Raw genomic sequence first — 22605 nt, forward strand, 5'->3', positions numbered from 1 at the left:
CTTAAAAGGTAAAAAGGACTAGCAGCAAACTAATATCGTCATAAATAACACTCTCTGCTCACAGACAGTGAGCCAAAAGAGCACACTCTGGACTGAATATTGACTGAACATTTTTGTGAGAGTAAGGCTTCCAGAATGTACAGGTATAACAGTACCAGAATGACCATGATAAAAAGAAAGGAAAGGACTTTTCTGAACCTATGTATAAGCAAATTACACAGACACATCCAACAAAATAGATTTTTCTTTATTCTTGTAATTGAGTGCTCACGATATTTCCTTTTTTTTTTGTACAAAAGTGGATGCAGCTGTAACATAAAAAGCTCAAGAGCTACACAGAATGTAGTATGATTATATCTCCTGTAGCAGCTTCTTTCCTAATCCTCTTCCAAATCCCTTACATACAAAGATAAATTCTTGCAATCCTGACATTAGGATTATTCTTGAAGTAAAACATAAGCTGTAATCTTTCTGAAGCTGCCTGCTGCTCAGAATTAGGGCTGAGTGTCTGAGCATATCCATATTGCAGGGACCCACTGAGGCTCGTCCTGTGCACGATGTACTGCAGACAGCAGCTGTGCAGATGCTTCTTGTAAATTGTCATTCACAATCACTTGATCAAAGAACTGACCAAACTGAACTTCCATTTTCTTAGCTGATTCTTCCATCTCCTGTAAATCTTCTTCCTGTGAGACAGAGTAAGTCTATAAAACTTAAAAAATTTGTGCAGAGAACCATACCTGCACAGCATCTCCAGAGCACCTTGGCCCACAGAAACAAGAGGTGAATAGATAGTGCCAGTCTATTTATTTCATTTACAGTTTGCTATAGTAAAGCACCTCTGCTACAGTCAGTTCCAAGTCTCCAAAACAGGACTGACTGCCACACCCTTCCCAAGGAAGTGCCTTGTGTATGGTATGCTCCATTTGCCCCAAAAAGGTCATTCTAATGATGAGTGCTGGCAGAGAATGTTAGGGACTGGAAGGCAAATCCACTAATGCTTGTGTTCTGATCCAGATTTTATTTTATTTCTCCAGTGATTATGTTTCTTTCTGTTGTAGCCATTATGATTCATTTCCATACAGTTATGGATTGTGGTCTTCAAAACATTAAGATGCTAAACTTGACTATGATTTGCATGGAAACAATTGTGACAAAGCACTATATACATTCTAAATATAAGGTATGCATTTCCTACAAGCCAGATTTCTTTTTTATCTATAGAACTAAGTAAAGAATTGATACTGATACTGCTATTAAGCATATGTGAACTAATAATACATTCTTATAAATATGTGAAAAAATAGTTTATTAAATTACTGAATGAAGTGCATTCCAGGTATTTCAGTGCAAACAGTAAATATATATGTTGACTCAAATGTTGACACAAGGCAGTTAATTAAAACAAAAATATGCAAAATAGCTCCTCCTTTAAAGACATTTTGAAGAAAAATGCCTCAGTCCCCTAGATACAAATTACAATCCTTATGCTTCAAAGCAAATCTGGAGGGGGAAAAAGATCGCCACCAAATGAGACAAGAATAATTAGATTTCATCTTAAAGACACAATAATCTTTTTTTAAGAGTTATCACTGTAAGACAGTAGTGTGCATTCTGTTCTAAACACGGAATCTCAGATTAATAAACTCAATTCTCTTTTATTCCCAAATCTCACCTTGAACTTCATGTTCACGTAATAGTCCGTAATGATCCTGGCATTTTTACGGGTCTGCCTCATGCAGCTTATGCTGGGTGGCTTGATGAATATAATGTAGGGCTTTAACTCATGAGTCCGGGCTAACTGTATGCCCTGCAAATGAAGAGTAAAATGAAGTTTAAGTATTTCAAGTGTATTCATCCCACTTTTACTCCCATAAAAAAGCCAGTTGTTTACAACATGCTGTTATCTCCAGACCTAGGAGGCATCTTTGTCAGGAACACCTACTTGAAAATGGTCTCACTAATAATCCCTGGAACAGATACTGTTAACCAACTGTACCATACAAGGATCATTTAACTCTGCTTGGTAACCTTATTAGGAGATGCTTTCAACATTAGTGAATGACAGAACAGAGTCATTAACAGATCTCTACAATCAACACATTAAAGATGCATTTGAAACCTGTGCTTTTTTAACTGTTGGGGAGCTACCTTTAGAACAAGTACACCTTTTTTGTTCTATATTGAAAGTAAGTATCCTGCTTTCAGAAATCATTGTTCTATGTAACATTCCCTTATGCTAATAAGCATTTTCAAATTTCTACAGAGCAATGGAGAGAACTAGAAAAAAAAAAAAGAAAAAGAAATCATAGCATGTCAAGCCACCAGATTTAAAATTAAGTATGCAACTCGGCAGTAATTCTCCTACCTCACTGCTGTTACTTGATACCCTTCCCAAAACTTGTCCTTTAAACTGAAACCCTAAAAAACTGATAGTGGCACATCTGTTCAAGTGGCAAGATTACACACCCCACCATCCAACACCTCTCTTCCTCCCCTTTGCTTAAAAATGTAACAGAAGAAACCCAAGGAGATTTTTAGATCTGAAGACTAAAGGTGTGACCTGATCTGCCTCTTACAGCAGTTTGAGTTTTCGAGTAGTAACCCACAGGTCATGTAACTTAACATCTATTTTAAGCAGCACAAACCACTGCTAACTTAAGGCTCCAACACACTGACTCTGTGTAATTAGAGGGAAATATCCAAGGTTTACTGAGATATGGTGTCTCTCTTTCTGTTTGGTTAGAAAAGATGTTGAAACACCATAGCCCAAACAGCTCCTAAGTACTGAATAACACAAGAAATCCAGAGAAGGTTGGTGAGATTTTGCCAGACACAGCTCTAAGTACCTTAGATATGTGCAAGCCCAGGCTTTTATTACCCTTATCTTCATCAGCAAATTCAGTGCAAAGACAGAAGGAAAAAAAAATTTGAATAGCATCTAAGTGAAGGAGCAGCTTACTCTTAGCTGATACTTCTGAAGAGAAAAAGAGGCACACTATAATGTCCTGCTTCTGCTTGATTACTTTAATAGTTGCTGCTTTTACCAGAAGGTATTCAGAGATTGGTGACAGAAGGACAGAATTCTCAACTAACAGGGCTCGAAGGAGGAGAAAATCCCATGCAACAGTCTCCCCATGAAAGAATAATCCTTACTTTAAGCAAGCATGAAAACTCATTTCTGTACCATCCAAACTGGTCATGCAGCTGCTGACCTGAAAATAAATGAACTGTCTCGACATACTTGTCACTGTAGTACCACCACCACCTGAGACCCATGCAAAGAATAATCTTGGGTCAAAGCACCAGGAGGTAAAGTGAAAAACAAGACAAAGCAACTGACAGCATTCCAATAGCTCAAGAATGTAGAGAAAATTATTTTTCCTTCTAGAAGATTCCCTTCCCTTCTACCACTCACCTGTGGTTCTAAATCTATTACACAGATCTTCCCTTCATCGAGGACTGCTCGCACTGCATCAATACTGGTACCATACAGGTACCCTTTGTACTCCCCATATTCCAGCATTCTGCAACAGGGGTGAGAAAGAAGGACAATGAAAGAGCATTTGAGACTCAAAAAGGTTCCACTTAAAGGTGAAATCTTCAAATGTAATCCAGTGATCAGGACTGAATGATCATAAAACATAGTGAACACTGATGAATAACCTTCACCTTTGCTCTTCCCTGCTACACTGGACACAAAATCAAACCCATTACAATTCAACATCTCCAAAACTTGCATTTTTTACTCATTGTGTTGTTACAAATTTTGTGTTTAGAGGTTGTGATTTTAATGATGCTTTTCAACTATATACTACAAATGACTTCATAAATCCAAAGATCTCAAAGCACTTGGCACAACTCAATGAGTGTAGCTTCTGGTGCTGAGCTGGTCTGTCTTAGAGAGATTATTGATGTATAGAAAGGAGCAGATAACTTTTTAATGTTTAGCCCTTACAGTTCAGCTGCTTACATGTCATCACTGCAGAGATCCTGCAACAGAGTTGTAGGTCAGGAACAGGTTTGACTCACTGCTCAATTTTCAAAAGCAGTTTGGTTTCCAGAAGAGTTGTGAACTCATAACTTATACATCTAATGTGCTGAAGACTAGAGATCCCACTTTCTTTTCGAAGGATTCTGAGATTAAGTGTGGAGGAACCATTTGCAACTGCACAAACACAGTCTTTGAAGCAACTGTCTCAAGTAGTTTGACCCAAATTTACAGCAAACTTACACAGTAAGAGTGGAGCAGCCCAGACTTGGGACCTAAATACAAAACTGTGTTTTCTTGGATCATGTTAAGTAATAGAAATGTAATTCATCTCTCCTTCTCACCTGTGGCTATACACCATGTTTTCAAAAGTTTCCTTGGATACGTAGTGATATTCCCGACCATTCATTTCATAACTTTTCTGAACACGAGTAGTGTCTGAAAGGAGATACACACCAAAAAAAAAATCAGCTGCAACTAAATTATTCTAATTTTATAAATGAAAATGAGAACTTCATAAAGGACTATAAATCAGTATTTTCCTAAATAATAACACGAGTTATTTCCATTTGTTAATCCAGAGCAAAAGCCCTGTCTACTCTAATGGCTTCCCAGTGGCAAGTCCTTGAAAGTTATCAAAGCAACTATATTTCTTGGAATGGAAGGAGAGTAGTTTAATCCAAATAGCTGACTCAAACCAACTGCTTTGGAACTGGTTGCACTTTTTTTTATTTACTCCTCTGAGGTAAAATTAATTAAAGGTCATTCAGAAAAATCCCACAAGCTTTCCCACAGTTGCACCTTCCCCGTATCTAGGATCTTAAGCACAAAAGAAGTCCTGAATTTTCAATTAGCTTCAGATTTGTAATTTCCTGTTTTGTTATCTAATTCTCAAGAACCAACTAAGCACAGGTAGAAACAATTCCAGTTGTTACGTCAGAAATTAAGCTACATAAGTCTCATTTGAGACTAGAAGGCTAATAAGGAAAGCTGCAAAGCCTATTAAGCACCAGCTTCTGTTGCCTTCATTCTCATATCTGATCACTTAAACACTATGAACTTACAGTATCCCCCAGAAACTAATTTATTTTTTTTTTTTTTAAATCTAGGAAAAGTAAACATCAAGATTAAACAAAATCATGCAGATAACTTTTACCTACACAAAACTTTCAAGGGTTTTAGGAGCTGGGACTTGAAAATACCTTTGTTTGATTTGCCAAAATGAGATAAATCATATTTTAAACTAATCCTTATGAAAGCAAACAAAACTGGCTTTCAGTGGAGCTGAAGAAACAGCCATAAAGCAAAGAGTGTATGAATACACAAAGGCAAGAGGGAGGTACTTGGCATTTCCTAATCATGTTTGAAGGAGGTAGTGGGGGAAAGAGGACAAACATGACATACGAGGTATGGCACTTCGAAACTCTCGTGGGTTACTTGTGATGAGCCTTCGCCTTAGTTCATTCACACCAACTCCTGCGGGACCTGGAGAGTTGGAAAAGCAGCTCATATTACTAACAGGGTACAAATCACTTCCCAGCAATACAGCTGTACCCAGGAGGCAACTCAGCAACAGTATTTTAAAAGAAAAAAAATTATCAAATAATTTCAGACTTAGAAAGGACACTGGATTTGCCTTTACCCTGTTTGCTTTAGGAGGACCCTGGTACACTGTGGAACAGCAGCTTCCCTTCAGCCACTATCTAGTCTACTAGAGAGACATCAAAGTCTACTTGGGAGCCTGCAGCCCACTTAATACAGCGTTTCCTATACCAAGCATTATTAAAGGCATCTTTAACTTTCCATACGGTCCATGACTGAGATTGTTCTAGTCTGGAGTTAAATTTCAAACATTCTTCTTACTGTTGTCATATGTATGCACTTAACACTGGTTGTAGAAATGCTTCCACATAAAGATGTTTTCTAATAAGTTACAAATAGTTTCTCATCTTTTTCAGTCCCAACTGAATATAAAACTGAACCACTTCCCTATTAAACTCCATTATCAACTAGTGTTCATAACTGTACAGCTTCTTCTAAGGACTTTATTATTATTGGTTTTAAACATTCATTATCTCAATCAAAGAAGATGATACTTACATTAGACTTTAAAATCAATAATGGGGTCAAATTACAATGATTCTTGAGATGTTGCTCTGAGAGCTACCTGCACAGTCAGCAACTGCTGCAATCAGCTGCAGGAAACCTCAGTGGGTCAGACCATGACTGACTGTTTCCTCCCCTCTGGCACAAGGCTGTGAACTTGGCCTGAGAAGGTAATTAACCCCTTACCCACGAGTATAATGAGCCTGTTCCGGTCTGTTGGGTGCCGCTGGTACCTGACCACCTCTTCATAGGGAGCTGCAAGAGAGCTGCAGCAGCTGCTGGGGCACCGTGTGTAACACGACTGCTGGTTGATCCGGGATTTCCTGCGGCACAGGCGCATACTCCTGCGGAAACCAGCTGTGAGGGCAAAGACATCAGGACTGGAAAACACACCCGAGATGCAGGCAACTAGTTCTGTAGCCTGGAGGGTCTTTTCCTAAGCCACAAACATAGTACTCCTTGTGAGCTTTTTGCAAGGTGAATGGTAGCGGATTTCATTGCTGCGCTTGATCTGACAGGTTGAGAGAACCTCTGAGCATTAAATGACAGCTAAAGAGTAGGCAAAAGTCACCTGAAAATTAGACCAGAATTAAAGACCACCAAAAGATCCCCCAAACAAGCTGAAGGAGAAGTTTCTGACTACATGTAGCATCCCTAGGGAACAGGCCAACTTTTTTGATAGTGTGTCTGGTTCGCTCTCATGATGCAAATCAGGAACATTTGCTCCAGCCTCCAGAAGGTGTATTTTAAAGGTCACTAAGGTTTAGTATCAGAGATAGTTCTGTGGCCCCACTTTACCACCCAACTCTGAAAACTTCACACAGAGGTCTGCTTTTCTAATGAGAGCCCTCATGATTATTCTCAACAGCTGACAGACAACACTATGCAAAATTAATCATGAAGTCAAATTTAAATAGCAGTGGCCAAGTCTTGGTAGAAACCTAACAGGAGGACAGATTTAAATGGAGAGAATTAGCATTATTAGGAGGAAAGAGACTTCTTGAAGTTTGGAAAACAGAGTAAGCAAAATTCCATTTAGTAAGTCTTTAGGTGATATAAAGGACAAAGCATTTTATTTAACCTCAGACAAGCATTAATCTAGATTAAGTCTCAGTTATCTTACTTATCTTTAGTCACTGCATACCAATAAAGACTCGTTGACCAAATTCACCAAATTCTTCCTCTTCTAGAATACAAAGAACAAATACTCATGAAATAAAAAGGAACAGTAAAATCTTATAAATTAGATGGCTAACAATTATTGCTGATTCCAAAGGAAAGAGAGTTTCAGTAAATATATGCCTAATATAATTTTTAAAAAGCACAATATTCCATAGTATGAAATATTAAAATATTTCACATGACCAATGACCAATTCAAAGGGCCAATGTTTCTGTAAGAGAAAAAAAACTTAGAAAGTCTTGGTACTTTCTAAATTATATTTGAAACTCACCATTTTATTTGTTTAATTCCTAAGATAACTAGATGCCAGACAATGTTTTGCAATTGAAATTAGTGAAAAAACCTCCACCTAATTTAAGCTTTTCGGGTGAAACATAGCTTACAAGAATTCTTTAGTTAAAACAATAACCAGCAAGTCAGTACCTCAAAATCAGAAACAAAAAATTTATCACTAACTTTCTGCCCAATAGCATGTTTGGAAAATGCAGCTTGCATCTCTGCTCCAACATGTCAGCCTAATCTGTTTCCTCTGAGTCTTTTTGTCCCCATCCTCACGCTGTTCCTCACGAAGGCTTTACTATTCAGGTGAGACTTCTAAAATTCTGCATGCATTGCTTTAAAAATTAAATCTATTAAATCTGCCTTATTCCGTAAGGCTCAAAAATACCAATTTCCCAATAGATCAATACTCTAAAAGTTTAGAAACTATTTTAGAAAGGTGATTTGAAAACATATAACCAAGAAGAAAAAATGGTGTCAGTGTTCAGCTTTCTCTTCAAAAAGGGCTCCTAATTTCCTCCTAATCCTGCATGCAGGTACCCAAACTGTGGATTCCCTTTATTGAGGCCTTACTAAAGCAAGAATGAGATACAGAAGACATAGGCATGTCTTTAAAAGCAGTAAGTATTTCAAGAAAGGAACATTTTCTTTTGCAAACTGTGAAATGTTTTTGGCACTAGATTCTTTGATTTACAGTTCTCATAAGCATGCAAGTATGGAAACAAAATTAGATGCATATTAGTTACTCTTTCACATCTATGCACTCTTCACTACTTGTACCTCTACAGTTTTACTCCTACATTTCTATATGGACTAAAAACTTGTTTATGACTGTAGAAAAAAATTACTTGGCACAAAACTGCTCATTCAGGGCAATGTTCAGCTGAAATATGCCCTTATCATTTCTATCTTCAGGTCTCTTGAGCCATCATTCAAATATTTTTATGTATTTCTGCTTTACCTACACTCTGTTCTATGGTATTGGAGTGCAGTGTGGAATCCTACAGGGAACAAGCAATTCAGCTACTGGCTACTGCAAGAAGAGTGGGAGTTCCTGGTAAAGCAATAAATACAGATAAATTCTATCAGATTACTGTTTACAGGAGACAGGGAGAAAAAAGTTATGTTACCTTCTTTAAGCTCCTCTGCACATTCAGATAGAGACAGACATGAAACAATTAGTTTTGAGAAGACAGTCTATACTATGATTTTTTAAAAAATCCAACCAGCATCGTCCAATGCATTTAGGGAATGTAGAAAACAGGTACTGCAGACTTTAAATCTAAAATATGCCTCTTTGAGCATGAATTCTTAATTCTCAAAGTATGAGAGACTCAACTGCAGCATCTATGTCAGTATTGTATTGCAAAATACATCAACAACTACTGGTTAAAATAGCAGAATACTGGTAGAATAGCAAATATTTGCACCTTTATTCCTCCGACCGTGTGGATGCAGCAGAGAGCTGACTCAGCACTGAGCAGTGAATAGGATTTGCTACAGTAATCCCCAAGTGCAGCTATCAGAAACATCCTAGCCTGGAAACAAAAGACTGCCCTGGAGACCTGCTGGTTCTGCCCTAAAAGCTTTGGGCATTGCTTGAGAGGTGGAAGAGAACAAACCACCTGTGATAAGAGAAGGAGATGCAACTGGCAAGTAGGGACCTTGTGGAGAAGAGCAAGTGTAAGGTCAAATGACATTTTCTCCACAAGATTACCAAATATTTCAAATGAGAAGTTTAGCAGTAGAGTTCTTCTAGTGAAAAAATGTTTTATTGTAGAAGACATAAGTTTTGCAGAACTCTGAATGTGCTGTAAATAAGTAGCTCTTTCTGAAATTAAAAAAAAAAAAATCCCATATTGGCTTGATTTTATGTTTTAAACACAAATAATTAATTTATAAGCATTTCTCTTTCCTGTGTGCCATCCATGCACACAATCAGGAATCCAGAACAGCTTTCTTCTTTACCATGTCAGCTCTTAGAGGCACTGGGGATTCAGGCCTCCATATTACCCTGAAGTAATCCAATTATGCACTGACATCAGTGCACACAGCTTGCACGGGTATAACTGAGTAGGATTGGATAAACAGGCCTGGTGCTGATGCACGAGAAGAGACACTCACGCTTGTGGCATAACAGGACAAAACCCTTACTACTAGGGGAATCAGAAAACAAGGGGAAGACTACAGGCAACAGGATTTCACACAATGGCTTTTCAAGCCAGAACAGCTTCTGAAGCTAAAATGACATCTTGGTTTTTGTCACCTGCTTGTTTTTGAGACAGTTGTTTGTCTCTGGACACCCTTCTCTCAGCAGAACAATATCAAAGGATTTAGAGTTAGGTCAGAGGAACTCACCTGACTCAAATGTTTCTTCATCTTGTTTAGTAATCCAGACAGCAAAGGTATTAAAATAAATTCAAAATTTAATTCTTTTCCTTCTAAAGAATTTCAGAATCAGAGATCAGTTTTCCAGCTCCTATCTGTCTGTCTCACATATACTTTCCCCAGATCCATCTACTCTGAGGTGGCAAAATACAGCTTACCATAACCTGAATTAGCTGCCTCATCTCTTTCCACCCAGTCCTACAGGAACATATCCCTCCAGGAGAGCTTTCTGAATTACCTTGGGAGAAGGAAGAATAAGCTATGCTGCTTTTAGTCTTCACACATAGTATTCACATATGAAAACCTATTCTTGTCCAGTGCCTAAAACCCTGTTCTCCTGAGATCAGTTTCTTGACAATGAATTGTGTGGGTTCTCCAAGACTACAATAATCTGTGGCATTAAATATACAGTAGGCAAAAAACTATGGTAGCCTAACAGCCACAGTCCAAAACCTGCATCAGAGGTTGGATCTCATTCAAGCAGGTATTTTTGCCCTGCTCCTCTTTTCAGCACAATACTTGACTATAAGCACCGTACACCAGAACTGCAAATAGCTCATTTTAATGCACTAATACTGGGCGAGGTTTCCAAGGTATGACAAACAGAATTTTCTATCATTAAGTTCACTAGGAGAATAAGGGGTTTTATCTGGGAAATAAAACAAGGCTTTTAACTAGCTACTTCCTTGAAGCAAATAAAATAACCTTAAGTGAATTCAGTTACCTGTTTCCACACACTTCTCGTCAATCTGCATGTCATCCTCTACAGATCAACACAAGGAAAAAAACTCATCTGAATGAGAAAAACACTGGGGAGGAAAAACAACCTTACACATCTTAAAAGACTGAACTCAGACATCAGAAAGAAAACACATGAAGCTCAGATCATCTTAGATTTAGACATCTTTAAGGATTTTAACTGTTAACTCCAATTTACTGATGTTCCTTGTCTTCAGTGAACACAAAGCTCTTCTTAAACGAGTGCTCTGAAGGACATGGGGCAGAGAGGCAAACATGTCTAATCTGAATTCTCCTCTTGAAATAATGAAAGGTTTAACATGACTGTCAGTCTGTTTATCCAGTAGATATCTATTTATTAAGTATTACCATGAGGGAATAGAATTTTTTATCCTATAGCTTTTAGAAGTCTATCTTCCCAATATGCTACACTCAAGGAAAGCATTATTATTATTTTATTATTACTTTTACAAGGAAGAAAAGGAAAAGATGGATTCAGCTCCCTCTCAATCCCCAGCTTGGGCAAACTCATGGGCTCAGGATGCTGCACTGTTTGTGTGTTCTGTCCCTGTGCCCCTCCAGACAGGCCCCGTGGGAGCTGTTTTGCAGTTCCAGGGCAATTGTCAACCCCACTCTGCCCATAAGTATCCTTTAAAGAAATGGTCTCTCAGAGCTGCTCTGGAGAGAAAGAGGGAGAGGAAAAGAGAAAGAGGAAATGTTGCCTTTCTTTTCCCAAAGAACCCATCCAAACTGTCAGTTCCCTAACAGACAATGCATAGCTGAAGTTTTCACTTTAAGACAACGTAGGCATCTACCTTTCCAGGTGAAAAAAGGCTGAATTTCCATTATGTTAAGCACATAACAAAATAAGAACTTAGGTTTCTTTTGCATGTATTTATCAAAATGCCTCATTTCTGACAACGTTTTAAAAAGCCTTTAAAGCCATGTGCTATATTGGTTCCAGGTACAGAAATACAATGCTGTCCAGAAAAGATTTCCTACCTTCTTCCACAGTGCTTACTGCTCACAGCATATCCATTGAAGCAGTTAAAATGCAATAATATCATGGTGAAAGAGAGCCTCAGCTCTAACAAACAAAGCAATCAGTGCAAGAAGAATCCTAGGGAATGAAACATCCCTCTGGGATTTATCACAGGAGAAAAATTTTATACTTCCATAAAGAACCATAGAAGGAAATGGGGAAAGAGAAAACAGGAAGAACATTTTTTGTCTGGGAATAATTACATGTTTACAGAAAGTTATAGTTGGCAGATATTTCTGGATTGTTACTGTGAATAAACTTAGCACAGCTTATCTTAGACCTCAAGAAAAGAAGTTTCAGCTTTCTCTCAATAGCTTTGATGACAAAGAAACATTCTAAACATTGCATGGCACTTTTCAGTGCAGAACTGGAAAGCCAGGATGCTACAATTGTCACCTCAAGACTTATTTACACCCAATTATCCTAGAGAGAACTGGCTCTCCTGGTGAGCTCCTAAATCCTACAGACATCAGATGAAGTTGAGTTCACAGCTTCTCTCACAGTCAGACCCCAAGTACACTGGAGACAACCACCTCCACTGCCAGTATTCCAGGTACAATTATCATCAGGTATTTGTTTTTCTGGAGATAGTTAACACACTTCTGGGGTTACAATATGGCTCCAGAAACAATGTCTTTGGATCAAACTGAATTGTATGAGCTTCTATTTCAGTATCCCTGAAACAAAGACAAGATCTTTCTTTCCTACTGTACCATTCAAGTAACTTTTCACTCACACATTGATGATTTGAGACAGAGATGGGGCTGGAAGGGCTGAGACCACCAGAATTCTCGCTGCTTCCTACATAAAAATAAATTTATCACAGTTAAAGAAACAAAACAGACCACAAGCACATTATGCTCTAGCCAGATTCACTGCTTACACATAAGATCAATCAGTATTGAACCGAGAGAGGACAAAAAGATTGAAACATTACCAATGTTTTAGCTCACTGCAGAGTCCTGAAAGAAAGCAACATGCTATCAGAACTATTGAAAGGTGATTCCCAAATCAGCAGCCCAGAAGTGTTTAGAGTTTATATGAAAGGACAGGAATATAAGCCATACTGTGGTACACACACCTGGAAGTAGAAGAATGTACTACTGCCTCTGTTACTACACAGAGCCTCCTGCTTGCAGCCTGAACCAAACCCAGTTTGATTTCAGCTTTCACTACACAGACCACAGGTAAGTTTATTATAGTACAAAGTGGAGCTTCTCATCTACAATTGCACGGCCTTATGTTATCCTGGGGGTGACACAGCCAGGACATGTGGTTACAGGATCAAATTGAGAAGTGTGCTACAGCAGTTTAGGAACTCTTATTCTGAAAGTGTGTAGACTAAAAATAATGGACTATTTATGCAGAAAATAACAGGCAAGAGATCCTTGTTCTTCCTTGAGCATTTTGGTTTTTTTTCCTCTATCCTTTCTTTTAATCTGGTCTACTTGGTTGTGACTAAGGCTGAAGAGGTCACTCATGCCTCACAGGAAATCTTTAAAAAAATACTATACTTTTAGTATCCCACTCTTCCCTCTGCCTTTTTTTTTTAATCATAGATGATGGTCCTTAATAGTGTCCCCATTTCCACAAATCTTTCAGCTGCTACCCTCTGCTAGATGACTTAGCAACTAGCACAGAGACTAGACAAGTGCTGCCAACTTCTTAGATGGGAATTTAAGGTGATGCAGGTGCTTTCAAAAGCTTGTTCTCATATAGGTGCTCTTAAGGGAAGGAGAGCAAGAAGCTGGAGAACAGAAAGAGGAAAGATGTTTGTCAGATGTCTCTGAATCATACTGCTATAAAACATGGGAAAATTTTAAATTACAAAGTCTGAATAACTGGCTAATTTTTTAACTAGAAATCAGGAAAACTGTGAATTTTTTTACCTTTTCAGAAGATGATTTGAGGGTATGAGTCCAGCACAGGCACTGAGATCTGAAACTTTCCTGGCCTGCCACCAGAGAGCATCATTCTGATCCACAATCTGGAGTATTTCACCCTTCTTAAAAGGCAAACCTGCATCAGCACATGGAATGGCAGGATCTTGCAAGGGCCAGTAATCTGCCATTGCTCGCACATAAAGCTGGTAAACAAAATACACAAAAGTGGAAGACAGGTTTAGAACAGATGCAACATGAGCTTTACAATCACAGAGTCAGATTTTGCTGCAACTTAAAGTCAATTAATGATGAAGCAAAGTTTTAAAAACCAGATCAAGCCCCAAACTCTATCTGTTAATTAAGGGAGGAAAAAACAACTAATCTCATACATTATGAAAAGAATTGACCCTCAACCTGTAGATCACTCTGAAAATGCCCTCATTACACAACTACATTTCCACTTACTGTCTTTACTGCTTCAGCAACAACATAGTGATGTCAGCTGAGAGGTGGCCATAAAGCAAGGTAACACCCTAAGGATTGCAATAAACTTCTAGGCAACATCATTTCTTTGTATCACACAATTAGGCATTATTGCAGTAACTGTTTGCAGTAACAATCTGGAAAAAGAAAAAGAATGTTTCTTACTGTTGTTTGGTTGCTGACAGGCCGATCAGAAACTGGAATTAATTTGAACATAATAGTCCCCTGAGACAGGGCCTAAGTGATTAGAAAAGGATTAAAATATGGTAGGTATTCAACATAAATAATTAAACACTGGCAGCACAAGCTTAACACAACATGGCTTTGAGGTTACTATAATGTCTGTATTACAGATAGAATTTAGGTAGAGTCAATGTGTCAATACTATATTTTTTCCAAAAGGAAACTCAAGAATAAAACCTCAAAGTTTTGCTAAATCTTTTTAATTAAATGTTTCATTATAAGTATATATAATCTCAGCATTAACTCAAACCAAATCTTTCTACTGAAATCTTGTTTAAATTAGCAGTAGGGTCTGGTTAGACAAGTAATGTAAAGGGGGGAGGAAAAATATTTAATAATTAATCATTCCAACAGAGTTTGTATTTCTTATACCTAGAAATAGTACAACCAGGGCAATAATACATAGACTTGATATGATGACATATAGAAATACCTCACTGACTGGCACTTCATACTTTGCAGTGAAGAACCCTGAAAAATTGTGGGCAAAATGACAAATAACAGGGACCTCTCAACAGATTTCTTCATGAGAATTTTAACACCAGTAATTACACTGCCCTTTTTTTGCAAATAAGGTATGAGCTTACAAGCTCATTCGCTCTGCTTTAGTGCATTTTGTAACATGGACTCTCATTAGAGCAGCACCTTTCCACTGCTTTCTTGTGGAATATTAACGGAGTGGCACTTCCAGAAAAAATTATGAATCAGTAAAGTCTGAACAAATTAGTATTTTTCCCAGAAGCTGCAGGTGGAACAGTCACAATTAAGTTAATGTCTGTCCAGAACAGGAGTTAAATTTAATTCTGGTTTCATATATTCTGATTTCATTAACAGTTGTGAACTTCATCCACAGTAAGGAAACAATCTAAATTTTCTGTTAAAGATTTCAGACTTTCTCCTGTAAGAGAGTGTGCAAAAGAGAGAACATACAGATAATCTTAAGGTATGAAGTAGAAAAAATATTAAATACCAGAATATTAATAACTTGCTCAGGCTCAAGTCCCTCAACAGGAACTCCATTTACTTCCACCAGCTTGTCTCCAGCGTACAGCAACCCTACAGTGAGAGCAAACATGAAAACAGCAGCAGTTTAATCACAGTGAATGGATTATCTTGGGTAGGCAAGGCAGGGTCACACAGATATACCACAGCTTTGAAAGTCAGCATCAAAAGTTTCCATACAGCAGGTATACAGGAAGGCATTTTGGATTTAGGCTGCACTGCCCCTGGAGGGGAGCGCAGGCTTCTGTGGGTCACAAAAAGCTTGTGTATGCTTCAGTTTTCTTATTTCCTCTCACCTCCCCCATACAACATCTTTACATTCTACTCATAATTTGCCTTAAAAGTAGCATAAACATTTTAATATAGCTCCATTTCCCAAAGTAACCTCTGAACCTATTCTAGCTTAACCCATTATATTACTAGACCATGAGACTTGGAACCAGACCCTCAAAAACTCCAGGTGCAGTGGGAGATCTTGGGACTCCTCTTTGTCCTTTACATTAAAATCTTCACAATATTGTTTTCTTTTCTGTTTTCCTTTAACTCAGCTAAAACATTAGTCAAACTCAGAACTTAATCAGCTATTTTAAACAAGCTGGGTTTCTTCTCTATACAAAGTCCAGAAAATACTAAAAGGAACGATTTTATAATGATTACAGTTGAATTTTACTTCAGATGTCTTACATTTTAGTTACATTACATTTCCTAAGGGACATGGAACACATTCAATTCTAGGATGACAAAATAGTAACATTTCCAAGGAAACTCCTTGGAAGATTGCTTAGCAACTAATGCTGCCAAAGTGTTTAGTGGACTAGTGCCAAAAAGTATTACTACATATTCCTTAAAGCCCATTATCTTATAGAATCACAAATGACTGATGTTTTCCATTTGTCCATTAGGGAACGAGCTGCTGGTATCCATACTACATTGCAGTTTGGGATACCCAGGTATTGGTGCCAAGAAAAATTATTGAAAACTGGATTTGTATCTCAAGTCAGTCTCAAACAAGCACATTCATCTGAAAATTAATGAAGCCGGAATCAAAGTCACTGCAGCGTATCAGTGTTTACAGAGCTGCCCAATGTACACACCTTCCTGCTCTATAATGGAACAGTAATTGTAGAAGCTAAGCTGTTATCTTACTTCAAATATCTTATTTTTCAAGTTCAGTTTTATGTATCACTTTATTTCAAATTCCACCTACCACTTCTGTCAGCCAGGCCACCATGGATCACACGGGCAACCGTGATGTCCCCCGTTATCTCGTGGCGTTTGATGGTGGCACCCTGGAAAAAGGAACAAAGAAAAAGCACACTGATCACTGAAGGACCCCAGTAAGTTTCCTTCCATATCACAGGTCTGATCTTCACAGTGACAAAAAGGCACTGAAAGATACAGCTTTTTTACCACAACATGGATATAGTGATAATGTATTAATACTAAGTCCTCAACTTCCATCACACTAAAATAACCACATTGTCTGTAAGAATCTTGTCTATCAATCTCAATACTACAGCTATCTTTTCCTAAAACAGATTAACTAAGCTATACAATGTTTGCTGCTTATGAGCACAAATGATTTCTAAAGAACTTTCAGAGTCTCTCCTCTCTTCATTTCTATTTTGTCCAAGGGAATAGCTTTAAATTCAGTTTGGTTTTATATCATGTAATGAAAATGCATCTGCCAAATGTTCAAACCCCAAGCAGACAAGGCACTGGACATCTCCAGTTGTACCTGCACTGTGCAGGACTAGATGGGCTCCTAAGGCCCTTTCCAACCTCAGCAATCCTTGCGATTCTGTAAAAATTGGACAAGAATGCTCACAGTCCCTGTGACATTCCTGGAAAGAAACCAATATGCATCTGATGCATTATCACTGCTTGTCTAAGTTAAAATAATTTGACAGATACTAGAAAGCTCCCTCACCAGAGGCTGGTTGTTCTTCACTAAGCAGACAATCCTCATAGCTTCTTCATTTTCAGGTATGTTGTCTGGCAGTGGGGGAAGGGTTGGTTCAAAATCTTTCTGGGCCACAGTATCATGAGCAGACAGCAAAGCCTGTTTCAAACAAAACCTAGCAAATCAACCAACCCACAACAAAGATCATACAACAGCAGAGCTTTAAACAGTGACTGGTCAGAAAACAAAAATCAGTGAATAAGTTCCTATGTGAACACAGATCCCTTGCACACATCGATATTTTCTTGTTTCTACTTGAAAAATTAAACCATGAAACAAAGTTTTAGGAAAAGTTGCTCTCCATGCTTCTTCTGGAAAACTTAAAAAAGACAAAACATTTCTGTTTGGAGCACTAGGGTAAAGAATGCAAGTTTTGCAATTTCAAGGAAAATCTGGTTATATTTGTTTGCATCAACTGCCCATAATTTAAAACTTTGCAAGGAACATCTTTCAAACATAGCCCTTAAATAAAACACAGCCCACTGCAAGTACTTCAGATACACAGTCCACATTTGATTTCACAACCAGATTAGTTTGTGATTTATTAACTATGTCTCTTCTGGCTCCTTTGCCAGCTCTTGTGAACAGTTGCCCATCCATTTCCATTCCAAATGCAGACAGGTCCATGAGCAAACTTTTCCTTTCCTTATGCAGGACTTGCCTTGAAGTGTGGAGCACGCAGGAGTCGTCTCAGCTCTTTGATCTCTCCAGACTGAGGGGCTTCGCGCAGTAACTCCACCACCTGATAAACATAAGAGAGAAAGTCTGGGGGAGGATTCTGGAGGACAATTAGCTTAGAAAGCTCTACACTGAAATTAGAGGAGTATGATATGGAGACAGTGTTAAGCCCCCCACATTCTATGGCTCAGAGGATGTCCATATGGCTTGGTCTAGAACTGGACAATATGACCACAGCTGGGCAACATTCAGCCAGGCTTAATTTAGTTCAGGCGCAGTGCCATGTGCTCTAAATTAGTTTTTGCTCCCATCCCTCAACCAATTCCATCACTAGTCTCAATTTCTCTACTTAGTAGGAGAGTCAACTCTCCCACTAATTAAAAGATTAAGAACCTATCAGCTATTATGATTAGAAAAATCTAAAAAGCCTTTCAAAGGGCTCATGTCAGACTGCTTGATTGTAGCCCTAATACTGAACCACACAGTTACATGGAAAGAAAAATACCTGGTCAGTGGTTAAAACAAATACTGTGTGTTCATTACACTGGCCAGGACTTGTGCAGTCCAGTGAGCACAGCTGTACCCATTTCTCATGCCCCCTCTCTTAACACAGTAAGGGTTGTCGAGTAATTTTAAAAATGTGCAAAGAGAGAATCTTTTAACTTTATATAGTGAGACATCACCTGAGACACAAAATAAATACCAGAACACTTACCTGCAGCTAAGTTGATTAATTTGGTATGAGTAAGTAAAGCAATAAGCTCTGTATACACAGTCTCACCTCACGATTCAATGCACGTGCCTGCAGCGTGACAGGAACTGGTCTTTTTCCAAGATAGTGCTGGAGGCATTCATAAATCTGTTGCAGGCCATGACAGACAAGACAATGCAATGACAACATTGATCTGTTCACGTGATTATACAGATACATACACAACACACAATGGACAACATTGTATTTCTAGAAATTTCTCAGTCCAACTAGAGCCAAAGAGCTTGGAATTTAAATCCTTAATGTCTAATGCATCTGAAGTTGAATCTGGAATTCACTGTCTTTCCATATTATCAGCTAGCCAGCCAGTTATACTGTAGTTTTGAATTTTCCAATAAGATAAACTGATTACACACATCAATAGCCTGACAGTGTCAATTTTCTGTTTCATAGCATTTCCTTCCTCTAGTTGCAGGCATAATTAACAAATTAAACTTAAAACAAATTGCTGTATTTAAAATGCCTTTATGGGCATTCTTATCCACTACAAGTTTTTCTTGTTTAAAATTTAAAGATTTTAAAAATCCTTGTTAGACAAAAAAGTAGAATTGGTACAGAATTCGTTTCAGAGATACAGTTCTGCTCAGGATAGAAACATCAGTCAAAACTCTGTTCTCTCACAACATAAAATCTTCAGCTGCATATCAGATCAGTGAGATGCAAAATAAAAGAAACATAATTTCACAAGCCAAAAAGTGGGATTCATAGCCATACAGAGATTTAAGAATAGAAAAGACAGCTGATCAACACTGTGTTCAGCCTATGTCTCTGTCCCTTGGCCTTAGTACAGACACGTAAAGTAGAAGAGTTTAAATGTCCAAGACATTTCCTTTACAGCAAAAGGGTTTTGGCCACCTCGACTGATGATGTTGGGACTGACTTTGGGACTATCAGCACTTAGTGTAAATAAGCATTTATTGTCCTGATACAGCAAAATAAAGTAGCTATTCCCTAAGGCTTGCTCTCTAGGTAACCTTTGCTTTCACAGCTCCATATTACTTTACCTTTAAAAGTGCTTGCAGCCAGCGAGATCTGAGCAGGTCATACAACATGCCAACACCATTGACATCTCTCTTACAGAGCAAACTGAGTTCTTGCAGCACTAGAGTCAGAACATGAGATACACCTGAGCCCAAGAAACAGAAAAGCGCAAGACACTTCAGTACAAAGAGAAGACCAACCAAAGCCAAACAGTGACCCAGGCCTTCAAAAAGCACCTTTCCTTAATTTATACTTCCAAAATGCACAAACATTTTCTGTCTGCTTTGCTTTTTCCCTGCAATCAACTCTGTTGCATAAGAATTATTTTACTGTGTTATTAACCAGCAGGGTTAGGTCAATACTAACAAGTTACAACTGACCTGTGTGAAAAACACACAAGGAATCTCACATGTATCAGTCTGGGTTCAAGCTCGTACCTCCTACTGAGAATAGGTAAAACAACAAAAAACTCTTGACTTTATAAGCCACAAACAAATGCCAGACATTTTATTCTGATGTTCTCTTAAGTTAACTGCATACCACCATTAAACACCACGAATCATTCCAATTATTAAGTAGTAATGCTTCAGTCACATTCATCTATCTCTCTCACGACTCGATGGAAGAAGAGTTACAGAGACCAAGGAATAAAACTTTTTTCAAAGAGAAAGATGACTGGTAAAGAGATGCAAAAGTTATGAGTACCATTATCTTTACTGCAGACTGTTGGCACCTCCATCTTCTCCTTCACTCAAGGAGATTCCACCCTCTTTGAATATGGCATTCACGCCACGTAGGTTTCACAAAGAGAGATGCTGAACTAGGGAAAAGAGCACACAACTCAGAATGCTGTCAGGTATTTTAGATTGACAAGAAAGCAGAATTTCAAACAAGGGGAGGCAATCATTGATACTTAAAGTGCACAACAGGTTGCAAGAATAAATTAAACACGTGAGTCCCACCTGTAAGTTCAGCAGCGTTCACAATGCAGACAGACAAACCTCGGCTGCTCTATGGCATTTTCTTTCCTTTGTGGAATTGTCATTTGCTTGCTTCATTAAGTCACTTGAGTAGCAAGCTTTTTGGTACATCTTCTGTTCTCTAGCTTTTTAAGTGCACTACCATGGAAAGTTTCAATTTTTCCAAATACTTAAATCTTGTTTTATATCAATATAGCTTACAAAATAATCATATTGAAGAACATATTACATTTAATTCCTCTTGTTATTGACATTATATTAAAATTGAAAGAATATGGAGATTCTATAAAGAATATGGAAAAAAGAATATGGAGATTATATAAAGCAGCCCTGCAGCGTTTAACATCCTGCTTTGCAGATGCTGCTGAGCTCTTTGGGCTGGAAGTCAGCTTAAAGAAGACAGAGGTCCTCCATCAAACTGCACCTCAGGAAGTCCCCCATCATCCCCACATCACCATTGGCCAATCAGAGCTCAAATCAGTCCAACAGTTTAATTACAGTGTGACACAGTGAAAGCTTTATCAAATTCTGTTAAATACACAGTAGTTTATCTCCTGGACTAGTACAGTAAAAAGGCAGCCATTTTCCTCTAGGTTGCTCTGTGGATAGAAAACAGCAAAGGTACAAGCAGGAAAAGTATTATCTTGATCTGCTTACAAAAGCAGAAGGCATTACTGTCACTTTTACTGCACGCAATACTTATTTTTAGAACATGCTTCCTCTCTCTCCTGTTTAATCATAAAACTGTTTTCAAAAGGCAGTGGAAATTACGGGAGGAAAAATCAGAAGTCAAACATTTTATTACTGAGTCTGGGCAATTTATTTCAGATACTGCTACAGGATACTCAGTGATATATCTTATTGAAATTCTAATCCAAAGACTGCTCTTAAAATCACGATTACTTCTTTCAAAGACTCACAAAAATACTGTTTGATCCTCCCCCAATACAACTGAGGTTTGAGCTGCAATGATTTAATATTTTTCAATGGTCTGAGTTCTTTTCCTTTAAGAGTTTGCCTTCCCCTTTGTTAAGCTTAGTTGATCTGCCTAATGATGGATTTAACAAAGCAGGCCATATAAATCTAGTCATGAAAACCTGTTTCTTAATTGGAGACACGGCAATCAGAGACAAACAACAACATTTCTGGAGATGCTAAAATACTTCAGATTCTGCTAAAATACCAACAGTATTGTTTCCCCTTTAAAAACTCAAGGAATTAATTTTTTTCCCCATAGAGCAAGCATTACAGCTTCTGGTAAACTTGAGTGTCTTTAGAAGTTTTAGACAGTTTGTCTTGAAAGTTGACCTCAGATTTCCCAGAAAAACTGGGAAAGTTACAGAATGGTGACTGCTTGCCTTGTTGGGTGAAACCCTCAGGTACAGCTATCGGAGAGCTGCCAGGGATAATAATGAACTTTTGCTGTCATCTTAAACTACAGAGTTTATGCCCTCACTAGCAGAAGCAGCATTTAAAAATCAAAATCCATCAAGTTCTTAATGACACAGCTCACCTCAGTCATATAGTAGTAACTGTTTCATATTTTCACACAACAAAAGGAAAGCAGCTTCCAATTGTGAAGCTTGGTTTCAGAAGCTGTCAGTAGCAGCAGATGATGAAAAAGTCATTACCAGAAGAGAGGAAGAATAATATCTGCCTTCTGTGCCCTAGAAAGAGACCTACTAGATTGCTTGCTTAAGGACAAAGGTCAGAGTTCAAACAAACTTACAATTACTACTGTGTCTTTATTTCCCAAGACTTTTATCTATGCAGACTCTAAGGCCAGAGCTCAGGGTCTCCTCATCCAGGGATCTAAATACATTAGATGGAAATTCTTGCTAAAAGGCTTACCTGACTAATCTCCCAGCCAGTGTAAGGTCCTTCCCATTCACAC

General features: G+C 38.1%; 1 protein-coding gene across 1 annotated transcript; it reads right to left on the reverse strand.

Annotated features, from left to right (window-relative positions):
• Window positions 1-226: 226 nt before the first annotated feature.
• Window positions 227-20515, reverse strand: MPP4 (MAGUK p55 scaffold protein 4). Its single transcript, XM_064661861.1, is given in 21 exon segments — window positions 227-686; window positions 1676-1810; window positions 3419-3527; window positions 4336-4429; window positions 5396-5476; window positions 6284-6454; window positions 7242-7283; window positions 8689-8703; window positions 9917-9937; window positions 10671-10709; window positions 11687-11704; window positions 12463-12527; window positions 13616-13812; window positions 14258-14329; window positions 15306-15391; window positions 16545-16626; window positions 17268-17399; window positions 17962-18042; window positions 18760-18837; window positions 19755-19876; window positions 20437-20515. Coding segments are annotated over 21 exon segments (1911 nt in total). The 3' UTR covers window positions 227-494.
• Between the last annotated feature and the right edge of the window lie 2090 nt (window positions 20516-22605).

Source organism: Pseudopipra pipra, chromosome 7 (genome assembly GCF_036250125.1).
Source record: "Pseudopipra pipra isolate bDixPip1 chromosome 7, bDixPip1.hap1, whole genome shotgun sequence".
In the NCBI taxonomy this organism is placed as follows: domain Eukaryota; kingdom Metazoa; phylum Chordata; class Aves; order Passeriformes; family Pipridae; genus Pseudopipra; species Pseudopipra pipra.